The sequence below is a fragment of the Cetorhinus maximus genome, chromosome 5 (assembly GCF_964194155.1).
Source record: "Cetorhinus maximus chromosome 5, sCetMax3.hap1.1, whole genome shotgun sequence".
Lineage (NCBI taxonomy): Eukaryota > Metazoa > Chordata > Chondrichthyes > Lamniformes > Cetorhinidae > Cetorhinus > Cetorhinus maximus.
In genome coordinates, this window is record NC_135883.1 from 146,152,979 (window position 1) to 146,167,561 (window position 14,583).

At 41.1% G+C, this 14,583-nt stretch overlaps 1 protein-coding gene across 2 annotated transcripts in view; it reads left to right on the forward strand.

Moving 5' to 3' along the window:
• mrps5 (mitochondrial ribosomal protein S5) overlaps positions 1-14,583 on the forward strand; it is a 155,764-nt gene that overhangs the window by 69,726 nt on the left and 71,455 nt on the right. For both annotated transcript variants that reach the window (XM_078542631.1, XM_078542633.1), the window contains exon 5: positions 341-375. In XM_078542631.1, the coding sequence (XP_078398757.1) occupies positions 341-375 (35 nt within the window). The remainder of the gene's footprint in view (positions 1-340; positions 376-14,583) is intronic.

Below are 14,583 nucleotides of genomic sequence, written 5' to 3' on the forward strand. Positions count from 1 at the left end.
TATGGAGACTATGACCAGGGTGCTGAGAGCCATGTGTGAGAAGCCTTACGTGGACACTTTTCCACTTGACTCCACCACCCTCCAAACTCCCTAGTGAGACCATTGCCTTGGCAATGACTTGTGTTAGCAAGAGGAAGTTTTAATTTTGTAATCAAGTTTGCTTCATCATTTACAGAGTAAGCTGGAAACTGCTTTAAATGGTCAGTGCAAAGAGACTGGTACTTCTGAACTGTCAGCAGTCCAAGTGTTTTAATTTGAAATTAATTGTCAAGTTCTGTAATTTTATTGCATTATCAAAAAGTTCATGCAAATGAAAGTTCCCATTTCTTTTTATTTGCAGAAACTTATGAAGACTTTGACTCCAGGGTGATTGAGGTAAGGGTTTTTGAATTATTTCATTTAATTTTTTCACCTCCACCATAGAAGGTAGGTGCAAGTAATGTTTCCGCCCCTGTTTGTTGTAAACAATATATCTCAAACTAATGGGCAGATTTCAATGAAACTTGGTATGAAAGGTTTGGCCCAAGGTAAAACTGATTAGTTTTTGTCGAAGGTGCAGATAGGGATCCAGATCCTGGAATTTAGGATTTGTTAACACTGGGAGACAGGGCGAATTGACAATTTTTAGAATGATGTTGGTTGTTTTATTTAGAATGTTCTCAGCTGCTGTATTTGGAATTATCAAGGTTGTCAAAATGTGAGCAGAGTTTTCAGAGCAGGTTGTTGGGTGTGGATTAGCCTGAAGCTTCCTCAGTGAGCTGGAAGCTCTGAATAAAAAGTTGCTTTTTTCAGCTATAGAGTTTCAGCGCATCAATCAGGCAGAGAAAAGCTTCATTGTAATAATGTTGCATTAACACAGTGTGGCAGATATATGCACTCTACTGAGTGTCCTCTGCACTTGTTGTAGTGCTAAGAAAGGTACACCGAGAGTTGAAATATTTAAGGTACATCCATTTTATTTGTACCCATACGTAAATAGCCTGATAGTGTTGGGGAGGGGGGTAGAGGGGAAAGATTGAAATAAAACGTGCCTCCTTATAAAGTGGTTTTGGAGATTTGTCACAAAGGGCATTGTCATCTTTGATCACCATATTATAGGACTGAGAGGGAATGCTGTCTCTTTTCTTCTTGGCCAGATTTGAACTCCACAAAAGTTCTAGGTGTGTTTATTAAAAATGTAGAAGTCACTGCTTTAGAAATTGCAAATACTTCCTTTATTAACTGAACCAGGTTAGGGGCAGAATGTGGAAGGAAATTCTTTGCCTTTCAGAAATGCTCTGCATGTTGTCTTCTCAATGGTCAAAGCGCAGTTTCAACTAGAATTTACAGTATTCACTTTTCTAAGCTATGTAGCAAAATGGGGGTCTATTTTAATAGGAGCCTTATCAGTTGCATAAGTGACTTCTCTGCAAGACCATCTTTAGTAACATTGAAAAGAACAAGGCATATGAGATAAAAACCAGGCATGAAGTGATCTTAGCACTCACGTAGCAAGTTGTTCAATATAGCCATATGCTGATATGAGAAGTGTTTTTTTTTTGCATACTATTCTGTATGAAGTGTGATGTGCATCTTAATGCTAATGACCAGTTTTACACGACGCAGGACTGAAGTTCTGTTAACCTTTATCATACCCTTGCTTTTTTTAAAAATTTAAAATAAAGCATTGTTCTTAATTTTGTGCTGTGTGCCAGACAGCAGTTTGTCCTAGTACCAACTGGGTTGTGGGGTTGGGGGAATGCCACAAATTGTGAGTGACACCAATATTTCCTGCAGTACTATAACTTGGCACTCTGTTTTACATGCCAGATAAAATGTTTCCATTTTGTATTTGTGGAATGAAAGCCCCAGATTTATGTCGAATATGTAAATGAATAGCTAGTGCGCTTCTGCGAGATAGTTGCTGAGTTTGTTCTTTATTTCCTTCAGTGTCTATGGTAACAAGGGCCCCAGAAGCTCCAAAGTTAATGGTGTCTAAGGGGATTTCTTTTTACGATTTCAGCTTTTAAAGCACCGTTTTAGTGCATGCCTCATTAAACATTTCTAAATTTCTGACATTTTTCACTAATGGCTGAGAAAAAAAGATGGATTTTTTTCTGCTTAGAATAAGTTGATCTTTAAAGTGCCTCAGATACAGTCCTTCATGGTTGAGGTGATGCAAGATGAAAGAAAGGAGGCATACCAAAGAGGTCAGCATACAATGAACCCTATTTACAACTGATTGACCAAGTCCTCAGTGGGCTATCAGGAAACCAGTTTCAGCCCTTTGTGATCTCTGGCAAGGACACTTGCAACAAGTTGACAACATAGGCACAGCATCACTGGTGGTTGGCAAAAACACCACAGACCTCACCCATTATGAACTTTGTAGCTTCTTTATGACAATTTCTCCAAAATCAGCTGATGTGTTTCTCTCTCATAGTAAATGTATGTCTTGTGTATCATTGAGTGTGGCAAGCATTTATGTCCTTGTACAATGAATAGCAGGACTCAGCTATCCAGCTTCTGGGGCACTGGCACGTTTCCCAAACTAATAACACTGCAGTAGGACCACAGAATTAACACCCTTAGGCCTTCCCAGTTTAAACTGTTTAAAACTTATGATGTAATTTACTTTGTCGGAATAAACACAAGATTTGAAACCCGAGCAGATCGAAATTAAATGTGCCCAATGTTCAAAGTCAACATTCCATAGTCACAGACGGCAAAAATAAACATACGAGCTTTGTCTTCTCATCAAAATGATAGTTATCAGCTCTCTGCTGCACCATGACACTATCCTCCATAAGTGTCAGCATTACAACCTGCCTGTGAGGATGCAGAGCCAAGATCCAGGGCTGACTGTTGCTGTCATTGGATGTGACAGGCATCCTTGCAGAAGATGGCAGAGCTCTGCGTCTGCCGCTCTGTTGATCCAGACCCTTAGAAGAAATATATCCTCCAGGGTCACTGCACGTAGATACAGAGATGACTGGCAGCATCTCCGCAGATATGATCAAGAAAGGTATGCCTTTATTCACCCTGACATGCTTTCCTTTATGCACATATTCCTTATGAAAATGCGACATACTGTGATTGTAGTATTTTCTAAGGATGTAGTCAACATTGGGATAAATTAGGCATTCAGAATCTTAGTTGAGCCATCAGAGTGAGAAAAGTTTTTGTTTATAGATTTAGGGGTTTGGGAATGGTGTGTATGTCATGCTTCCTGGTATACCTCCACAGATCCTTCCCTTTTTCCAAATATGTCAGATATGGGATCAACATTGGACCGTAAGCCTATTGGTAGCAATAATGGTGACTGGGAAAGTTTCAAAATAATTTAGAACGGTTGGTACAATGGTTCATGAGAGCCTAAGCAAGTAAAAATGTATAAAAAAAAACACAAAATATGGCCGGAATTATTACTGTGCCCATTCCATGACTTTTAAGTTCCATACAGTCGCTTTTGCTGCCGCTTGTCCCACACACCAGAAACTGTAATGCAGTACTTATCTCCCCGGTACCAGTTCAAACTCCTGCCCGTGTTTTAGAGGGATAAAATCTTAAGAACTCGCCAGAAATCACCTACCTGCTCACTGCACAGAACACTCACCAACTTCTGAAGGCTGGAAAAAATATAAAAAAGCAGCACCTCCTTTCCTCTCTGCACCAAATTCCCAAGTTAGCACTCATCACGCTCTGGCCTCATCACAATCTGTAGTCCCACATCCCCATGCGGCCTGTCGAGTCTGCGCCAGCTCTCTGCAAGAGCAACTTAACGGGCTCTAGTTCATAATTTGTGAGTGGTTAAGTGTCCCTCTTTATTTTTTTTTAAGGTATTTGATTTTTGACGCCCAAAGATGATATTGCAAAGGGGATGGGGACCTGGCATCATATCTTTTTCCTCCCTTTGCACCCAGGAGATATATGTGAACTCTGGGTGCAATCCAGAAAGTAATTGTCCCTTATATTTCTTAATTCAGTTGAAAATAATTTTACTTATTTAGTAAATAGTACTAAACCTATTAGTAGTATAGAACTTGAGTATTGCTGCAAAAAGAGACATGTCAAAGCTTTTCACCTTGCACTGGTCAGGACACTTCAAAAGAATACCAATATAAGGGGGAAAACAACAATTTATATTGTATGAGAAGAGAGTGCTGATTGGTTGTCATGGACTCTGATTGGGAGAGGCATTGCCATGGAGAATGCACCAGTGATGGTGACTGACAATTAACTGCCAAGCATTGTTTGCAATTTAAACCAGGCAGCTTGACCCTGGTTGGTCAAGGCATTGCCCTGAGGAATGAGTCAGCGAATGGCTGTCACTTATTTTGTTTAGCTGAAACAGATACAATGTGTGTACATGTTCCTCTCTATCTGCAAAGAAAGGGCCCTATGTATTATAATATGTAGCTTCCAGTACACAACACATGCATCACACTGCGAGCCCGACTGGCAATCTTAAAATGGCTGTCAGCGTATTTCTTAGCACACTGAGGATTATTTAGTAAATGTTGTCCAATTGTGGAATCACATCTAATGTTGGACACTGTGTTTTGAATTTTGCAAGCACTGTCTCTTTGGGTACGGTCTGTACCTTGCCCGTTGCAAACAGCGGCTGGGACATACTGTTTGATATGATCCTCCAGTCTATGGGACATATAAGCCTAGCATCACACTGGCACTGAAATTCATACACCGCATTACTCATTTGTATGATAGGCAGAACACCTTTTTTGCCTTGACGACAGCATCCTGTTAGTGGCAAATACCACTCATGTTGCCACTGCATGGTAGCAGTGTCAAACAGCTAGCTTCACCTGTTGCTTAAATTTAATGTACCTTGCCCTTCCAGGGTAATCTGAGGTGGACTGGGCACTCATGTCCCTTTACATAAATGAATAAAATACTTTATAATTGCTGTAGTACATTTGGACGACTAGGATGCATAACTGTTGCAGTTGTTTCTAGAGTTTCTCCCCCTGTTTCAGAAGAGTAATTAATTTGTTGGCACCCATTCTAGTTGGCTACAATTGCCCTTATCAAGATCCCTTGAGTCTACCTTACTTTATTATAATCTAGAAACAACAAATTAGGAAGTCGGGCAATATGCATCAGAGTGGAAATACATTTCTTTGCAAGCCCATTTACTGTCAACCAGCATCTACAAGAATAATGAATGAAATAATAATCATGACACTTTTAAAGCCACGGTCAGCTGACTGTCCTAAATAGAAATAACATTAAAGGATGGCTTTGGTATGGGCAACTTCTTAACAAGACAATGCATGCATGATTTCTAGAGGTTCTCCCTCTAAACTTATACGTTCATGTCGGATACACATCACCTAGTGAATCCCAGAATTACAAATTGCTTTAAGAGGAGCTGCTGATACCAAATAATTTTATGGGCAGAATTAAACGACCCCCACCCCTCATGTCATGGGGGTTGGCAGTGTGCAACCCAGTAGTTTACCTGCTCAGGCCTTGAGCAGGAAGGAGTGGGGTTGGGTGTCTCCCTAATGAGCCCCCTTTTCCAATTTTTTTTTCCCCCACCCCCACCCCGGCGCCTGATGCCCTGACCTGCCAAGAGACTCCAGTACTTTGCTTTCCAACCAGATCCTGGCTCCTCTTCACTGGGACTGAATGTAGTCTCAACAGTGGCCACTGCTCCCAGTTATGCTGCTGGGATTAGAGAGCTGCAGAGGTGGAACATGGTCCGCAGATCAGGGCAGAAGGTCCAATTCCAGCCAATTAATTCTTCACAGGGCACTAACATAGAAACTAGGAGCAGGAGTAGGCCATTTGGCCCTTCGAGCCTGCTCCGCCATTCAATGTGATTATGGCTGATACTCTATCTCAACGCCATATTCCCGCTTTCTCTCCATACCCCTCAATGCCCCTAACATCCAAAAAATTATCAATTTCTTTCTTGAATATACGCAAGTGACCCGGCCCCCCACAGCCTTCTGTGGTAGAGAGTTCCACAGGTTGACCACCCTCTGAGTGAAGAAATTTTTCCTCATCTCAGTCCTAAATGGCCTGCCTCGTATCCTGAGACTGTGGCCCTTGGTTCTAGACTCCCCAACCAGGGGAACATCCTCCCTGCATCTAGTCTGTCTAGCCCTGTTAGAATTTTATACGTTTTAATCAGACCCCCTCTCATTCTTCTAAACTCTATTGAATACAGGCCCAGTCGAACCAATCTCCCATCATACGACAGTCCTGTCATCCCCGGTATTAGCCTAGTGAACCTTTGCTGCATTTCCTCAATGGCAAGTATATCCTTCCTTAGGTAGGGAGACCAAAACTGCATGCAATACTCCAAGGTCTCACGAAGGCCTTGTGTAACTGCAGTAAGACATCCCTACTTCTGAACTCAAATCCTCTTGCAATGAAGGCCAACATACCATTTGCCTTCCTAATTGCTTGATGCACCTGCCTGTTTACTTTCATCGACTGGTGTACAAGGGCACCCAGATCCCTTTGTACATCCACATTTCCCAATATATCACCATTTAAATAATATTTTGTCTTTCTGTTTTTCACACCAAAGTGTATAACTTCACATTTATCCACATTATACTGCATCTGCCATATGTTTGCCCACACACACAGCTTGTCTAAATCACCCTGAAGCCTCCTTGCATCCTACTCACAACTCTGCCCAGCTTTGAGTCATCAACAAATTTGGAAACATTGCATTTGGTTTCCTCATCCAAGTCATTTATATATATCGTGAAAAGCTGGGGCCCAAGCACTGATCCCTGGGGTACACCATTAGTCACTGCCTGCCATCCGGAAAAAGACCCATTTATTCCTACTCTGTTTCCGATCTGTCAACCAATTCTCAATCCATGCCAGTATATTACCCCTGCTCCCACGTGCTTTAATTTTGCCCACTAGCCTCTTATGTGGGACCTCATCAAAAGCCTTCTTGAAATCCAAAAACACCACATCCACTGGTTCTCCCTTATCTATTCTACTAGTTACATCCTCAAAAAACTCCAGTAGATTAGTTAAGCATGATTTCCCTTTCATAAACCCATGCTGACTTTGCCTAACCCCGTTAATGCTTTCCAAGTGTTCTGTTACCACGTCTTTTATAATAGATTAGCATTTTCCCCACTACTGATGTTAAGCTAACTGGTCTGTAATTCTCTTTTTTCTCTCTCCCTTTTTTTAATAGTGGGGTTACATTTGCCACCCTCCCATCTGTAGGAACTGCTCTAGAGTCTATGGACTTTTGGAAGATGACCACCAATGCATCCAATATTTCCAGAGCTACTTCCTTTAGTACTATGGGATGTAGATTATCAGACCCTGGGGATTTTTCAGCCTTTAACCCAATTAATTTCTCTAGCACAATTTTTCTTTACTAATACTGATTTTCTTCAACTCCTCCCTCTCACTAGACCCTTGGTTCCCTAACATTTCTGGGAATGCAGGGCAGCCGTTAGGAGCTGGGGTGCATTTCCCACTATCTGCAAAATGCTGCCCTATGTGTGTAAATAAGTACCATTAATATTACTAGTGTTCCAAGGGTAAGAGGAACAGTGTAGATATCTGCAGTCATACCTTTGCTACTCATCACTTCTCAGTAATACTGCTTTATTGTAGAAGAAGCATGTTAACAATGATTTCCTCTTCTGGGATAAACAATTTAAACTGGAACATTCACATGCCTGTGAAACATTGATTATATAGATAGCTTGTGCAAAGGTGTAGTTTATCTGATTGTAACCAAGTTGCGGCAAGATTTAACAAGGTCTGGCCTGTATTTTACCCCAGTCCCACATCAGTGTGGTTGACTCCTTACATGCTTTAAGCATAAGGCAGTTATATTTCCTTGATGCAGAGATAGTAACGAGAACTGGATGATTCGGTCATCACCATTTCCCAAAAAGCAAGATAATTTTATTGGGGAAGTCGGGTCCTTTTGTGCTTTGCTGTTGACACTTAGTCATTTAGGAAAAAAAACAAGACAGATAGGCTATCTTTGTCCTGGCAATTAGTGTATCGTAGCAGAAATAATTGCTAGTGTTGTAATAGTTTCAGGATGATGTACAACTAAACTGTATGCATCTGCGCAGCAAAACCAGGGCCCTCTCTCCATTAGATTGTTTTGCATCAGATGGGTTACTATCCCATCTGATGCAATTGTGCATTGCTGAAGGTTCTATAATGCAGCCCTGGAGGTTCTATAATGCAGTCCTGGAGGAAGTTTCTTGATGACAGAGACTTATTTTTACTCTTGTCGTTGTAATCAGAAAGAACATGTTTTTGCACAATCTCCCATTGCTCTCAGTAACCTCCTTTAAAAAGTAGTGAGCATGGTAGCATTTGGTTTGTGCTGGGATCTGAGCATGGGGAAAAAATCCTAAGGCCTACTCAAAAGGTCAGGCGTTAACTTAATGTTTCTTTTGATATATAAATGGTTGCCAGAGCCCACAAGTCAGTATAAACAAATTACTGATTGAGACCGTTATCTGTTGTCCTTCTTGGAGAATAACACAACCACAGTTAACAGTGGAGATAAAGTGAGAAGGTCATAATTACTTGCTCTTTGGGTTCTTCACTGAAAAATTAACTTTACATCAGCTGAGACTACAGAATGAAGCTTTTCGGGCTTTTCTACAATACAGAAGCTCTTGCATATTGTAGCTTTTGAAGAGTTGAACCAGAGAGTTCATTTAGATCAGCAATTTTCATCATTTTCTGCAATCTTGTATAGCCCTGAAAGAACTAGAGCAGGAACTGGAAAGGACACAAGCAAAAGGGGAAGATATTATGTTCCTGAGATTCATTCTACAGAATTGTAGTAATTTGGAGAAAGCTGAATAATAAAATTTTTCATAGCCCATACTTCACTCTATTGTGCTTCCAAGGAACCAATGTTGTAGGTAGCGAGGCAGAAATCGACAGCATGCACTATGATGCTGCTGCATTGTCGCTGTGTTCTGAAGTGGCATCTGAGAAATTCTGCTGTTCTGAGAGATCTGGGCTAAAGCTACTTTCAAGTTGAAAAGTAACAGTAGCTCTTAAGTTTGATTTCTAAGAAAACCCATAAAAATTGGAAAATGGCAACGCATTTGATTTCATTTAAGTGGATGTAGCCAAATTTAGAAAAGAGAGGCCAGGTAAATCAGCATTGAGTTGTGCTGTTTTGAAGAAGAGCAGGGGATGTACCGCTAGTGTGCTGGCCAATAATTATCCATCAATCAGTATCATGAAAAACAGGTTATCTGGTCATTGTCATATTGTGGGAGTTTGCTGTGTGCATAGTGACCACCATGTTTTTTTTACGTTGCAACGGTGACCACACTTCTAAAAGCATTTCATTGGCTGTAAAGTGCTTCGAGATATCCAGTGGTCATGAAAGGCAGTCTTTTTTCCCCCATGCAGATGTGCCCATGGACTAAAATTTAAGCAACTGTTTCTCTCCCTATAATTTTCACTTTGTTTGTCTCATACTTTTCTTTCTGTATCGCTCTTTTCCTCGGTTTTTTTTTGTCTCTCTTTCTTACACAATTTCTCTCTTTGTGCTTCTCAGTCCTTTACTTAGCCCCTCCTGCTGCCCAAGACATCAGGAAGAAACATAGCAGTCTGACTGCCTGATAATTGTAAGAATGTTCTTGTTACTCTGGGTACAAACACACTGCATCAATTCTCAAATTTTCTTTGAATGGGTTGACCACCACAGAAATAACAAGCTGACAGAAAGTGGAACCTACTCAGTGGAAGGAAACGAGCAGAGTATTGGGATTAGTCTCTGCTAACCACTTGATAACGCATTAGGAGTCACATGGCTCTTTGATGAGCCAAAGAGGCACAACTTTTATTTAAGATAAAGGTTTATCCTTCAGCTACATGTCTCTCTTTTAAGCAATATCCTAAGTTAATGAAACGGTCTCTTTCTGCATAGCATAAAATACAAAAGGAGGCTATGAAGCCCACTGAGTCTGCACCGGCTCTTCAATCCAGTTCGTCCCACTCCCCAGCTTTCTCCATATCACTAAATTTTTCTTCAACTATTTATCCAATTCACTTTTGAAAGCTGCTATTGAATCTGTTTCTACCCCTATCCGATGATGCATTTCAAACCTGAACTACTTGGTGCTTCTTTAACTGCTGCAATCCTTAAGGTACTTGCACAGGGATGTCAGATAGGCAGTTCCAACATTTTGACCCAGCGACGATGAAGGAAATACAATATATGCCTAACGCGAGTAGCCCAAGTGTAGGATACAGAAAATATGGTCACATTCTAGACATGTTTAAAATCATGAATGGTTTAGAGATCATTCCCAATGGCTGAAGGATCAATAACCAAAGAGTACAGACTTAAGGCGGTTGGCAAAAGAGCCTCGGCTATTTTCATTCTCTTAATAACTTTGGCAAAGAGACAGAGTGATATGTCTGAGTTTTTGCTGATGATACAAAGCTAGGTGGGAATTCAAGCTGTGAGGGGGACACAGAGGTTGCAAGGACTTGCAGGTTAAGTGAGCATGCAACAAGGTGGCAGATGGAATATATAGTGGGGAAGTGTGAGGTTATTCACTTTGGTATTAAGATGACGAAATCAAAATATTTTTAAGCAGTGTGAAACTTGTCATGCAAGTAACATAGTTAGCATGCAAGTATGCTAAAATTAGGAAGGAAAAAGGCATGCTGGCCTTTATTGCAAGGGGATTACAATACAAGAATAAAGAAATCTTGATACAATTGTACAGGGCTTTGGTGAGACCACACTTTTAAGAGTATTATTCAGTTTTGGATGGGTATACTTGCCTTGGAGGCAGTCAGCAAACGTTCAACAGATTGGTTCCTGGGATGAGAGGATTACCTTATGATCAGATGTTATGTAATTTGGGCCTATACCTGCTGCAGTCCAGGGGAATGAGGGGTAATCTAGTTGAAGCATAAAAGATTCTGAAGGGGTTTGGAATGAACACTGAGGTTGTTTTCCTTGGCTGGGAAATCAAGAACATGGGAGCACAGTTACAATGATGAGTTTTATAAAATTATTATATTTTGGGACTGTAGCTTTAGGGTAAAAGAAGAGGGTCATGTGACTTGTTCTGCAGCCTGCCTGACAGTAAACCTGGGTGGTTTTTTGTTAGAGATCAAAGGAAGGCCTAGAAGAAGGTGCAAGGTATTTATGCTTGGAGACACTGGCAGCAGTCTGACTTTATAATGAGTAAACTTTGAAGTGTTGAAGATATCGGTTTGTAAACAGTTGTAAATGGTCCGTTTATTTCTAAGGTGAAAGGGAATTGGGATTAAGGATAGCTAATTAACATTTCTACCTGAATACAAGGTTAATGTGTTTCACGTTGCCTCGGGGAAGAGGGCAGATGAAGCCATTTTTGAAATCAGCTTTCCGACAAATCCGTGAATATCACAGACAGCAGCAATTCTGTGTGGTCAGCTGAGAGAACGTGCTGCTGCCTCTCCGAGCAGCCACAGCTGGATATAGGAGGGAGACGGTCTCTAGTCAAAGAGGCTCATCCTGCAGTCTCCTGTGGATTCCAGGAGATTTGTTCTGGCATAGCCAGGGGGGAGAAGAATCATTGGTACAAGCTTTACAGGTGATGGATTTAAGAAACTTTCTGAAAACTGAGGAAAGTGCCAGGATACTGCTCGGCAAAGCAGGGATGCGGGAACCCATTGGAAACTGGAAGCAACTGTGGACTGTTTGCTGTAAAGACAGTAGTCATTCCAAGGAGAGTATGATGTGTGATAAGTATAAATGGGGATGTTCCTCTCTGTAGTTTAAAGTTAAGTTGCCTACAAAAAGAAAGGAGTGTTTAGTCAATAGTGCCTTTAGTCATTTGTTATAGTAAAAGTTTTTTAAAACATGAAATCTATCAACCGGAACTTCGAATCTCTTTAAAGTTATAGGTCTCTGTGGATATCGTAAAAGTGATCTCAGGATAAGGGGCCATTTAGGCCTGGGATGGTGAGAAATTTCTTCACTCAAAGGGTTGTGAATCTTCTAATCACCGGGTACCCACCACCTTGGGGTCACTATTGATCAGAAACACAACTGGACTAACCTCAAAAGCTTTGACCAATACACCAAGTCAGAGGCTTGGAATTCTGCTGTGAGGGGTTCATAGCCTGATTCCAGAAAGCTTCTTCATCACCTACAAGTCAGGAGAGTGATGGAATATTTCCAATTGCTTGGATAGATACAGCTGCAACTTAAGTTCAACATCCAGGACAAAGCTTGATCAATACTTAATTTAGTCTAATGTAAAACATCGAGCCTTCCCTTGCCTACCTAACTTCCAGTGCATTTTATGTAATGCACTGATGCATCTTGCCATGGCTTCCTTGGCACCACATCCCAAACCCACAGCCTCCATCATCTGGAAGGAAATAGGCAGCAGGTGCATTGAAATATTATCACCTCCCAGTTCCCCTCCAAGTCACATGCCATCCTGACTTGGACATATATATTGCTATTCCTTCAAAATACTGCGACCCCTACAGTGTGAGCGCATCTTCGCTTCCCTCACAGCAATAGTCAAAGAAGGTGGCCCACCACCATCATAATCTCAAAAGCAACTTAGGTGACCTTTCCAGAAATGTCCACTTGCAAAGAATGAATTGGGAAAAAATTAGATATTTGTTGGTACTTGGGTGTGGAATAGATTAAGGCTGCTTTTTCCAAAATTAATAAATTGGATCACAAAAAAAAACTCCACAATGCAAAATACTCATTGGCATAGATGCCTCTCTGGGCAAAAGAGTATAACTTAAATACTTCAAAGTTACCATGAAAGTTGAAACAGGGCGTGGAAGGAATGTTGGTAAAAGTGACTTCGTAAGTTGGTTGGTCTGGAGCACAGATAACATGCCGCTTGCAGGGAGCATTTGATGGATGTGAGGATTTTTGCAAAGGGCTTCAAAAGGTCAGTGAGATAAAAGAAATACTTCACATATCCAACCAGTTTTTGGCACCTTGCCATTTTATATCTACTGTCAACGTAGTTGGATTTTAACTGTAATGTAAATGTAAATAAAATTAAAATTCTGGCAAAAGGTTGCATTTGTACTACATTTTAATATTCTCATTATGTTCAAATATGAGAATTGAAGATCTAAGAACTGCACTGTCAAATGTTATCCTATCCTATTTGCATTTTGTGATCAAGGCACCTCTGACACCTGAGAACTGCTGGTAACTCTGATCACAATAGACTGTAGCAAACAGAAATTGAAACACAGTTTACAGTTTCCTAATTAATTCATTCATAAAAGTACGGGCATTGTTAATTCATCCTGATACTGGTTGGTGAAATAAGAAACCAGATGCCAATCCTTTACTTAAGACTAGATTTATTACAGAAAGTGACATTAAAAATCACTTGCATTGGCTGCTCAACCTGCTTCTGCACCGTTACCTCTGGTGTCTTCGAAGGATGTGTCCTTGGCCTCGTTTCTCATCTACATGCTATCCCTTGGCAACATCGTGCAAAGACACAGGGTTAGTTTTTACTGATGACATCCAGTTCTGCCTCACACTGACCCCCTCTCTACTCTTTACTAGTGATAATTTGTCTGGCATCCAGTACTTTAAAATTCTTTCACGAGAGCACCAGCATTTGTTGCCCCTCCCTAATAGCTCTTGAGATGAAGTGTCTTGCTCAGCCATTTTCAGTTCAGAGTCAACCAAATTGCTGTGGGTCTGGAGTAACTAAGGCCAGGCCAGCTAAGGAGGGCAGATTTCCTTTCCTAAAGGACATTAGCTAACTAGATGGGTTTATATGACAATGATATTTCAAACTAATCAATTGAAACTTATTAGCATTCAGTTTCCACCAACTGCCATGGTGGGATTTGAACCTAATGCCTCAAAGCATTAACTTGGGCCTCTGGATTATTAGTCCTTTGACATTATCACTATGCCACTATCTGCCTTTTGAGAAGCAGAAATGTCCTCCCATTAAATATTTGGAAGACCGAAGTCATCGTTTTCAGTTTCCACTCCAAACCCTGCTACCTATACAGATTCCATCCCTCTCCCTGGCAGCAGTCTGACCTCATATTCACGCCATCACTAAGATTGCCTATTTCCACCTCTAACATTGCCTGACTTCGCCCCTGTCTCAGCGTATCTGCTGCTGAAACTCTCATTACCTCTAGATTTGACTATTCCATTTGTACTCCTGGCTGGTCTCAGACATTTTACCCAAAACTTGGGCATCCAAAATTGTGCTGCCCATTTCTTAACTTTCAGCAAATCCCATTCTCCTTTTTACCCCTGTGCTCACTGAGCTACACTGGTTCCCAGTAAAGCCATGCCTCGAATTAAAATCATCATCCTTGTTTTCAAATCACTCCATGGCCTCGCCCCTCTGTATCTTCTTCAGCCCCACAACCCTCAGATATCTGTCTCTGCTCTTCAAATTATGGCCTCTTGTGCATCCCCAATTTTAATTGCTCCGCCATCAAAGGTTGTGCCTTCAATTCCCTAGGTCCTAAGCTCTGGAATTCCCTCCTTCCATCTCTCTACCTCACTTTCCCCCTTTCAGACACTTAAAATTGACCTCTTTGACCAAGCTTTTGGCCATCTGAAGTACTACCTCC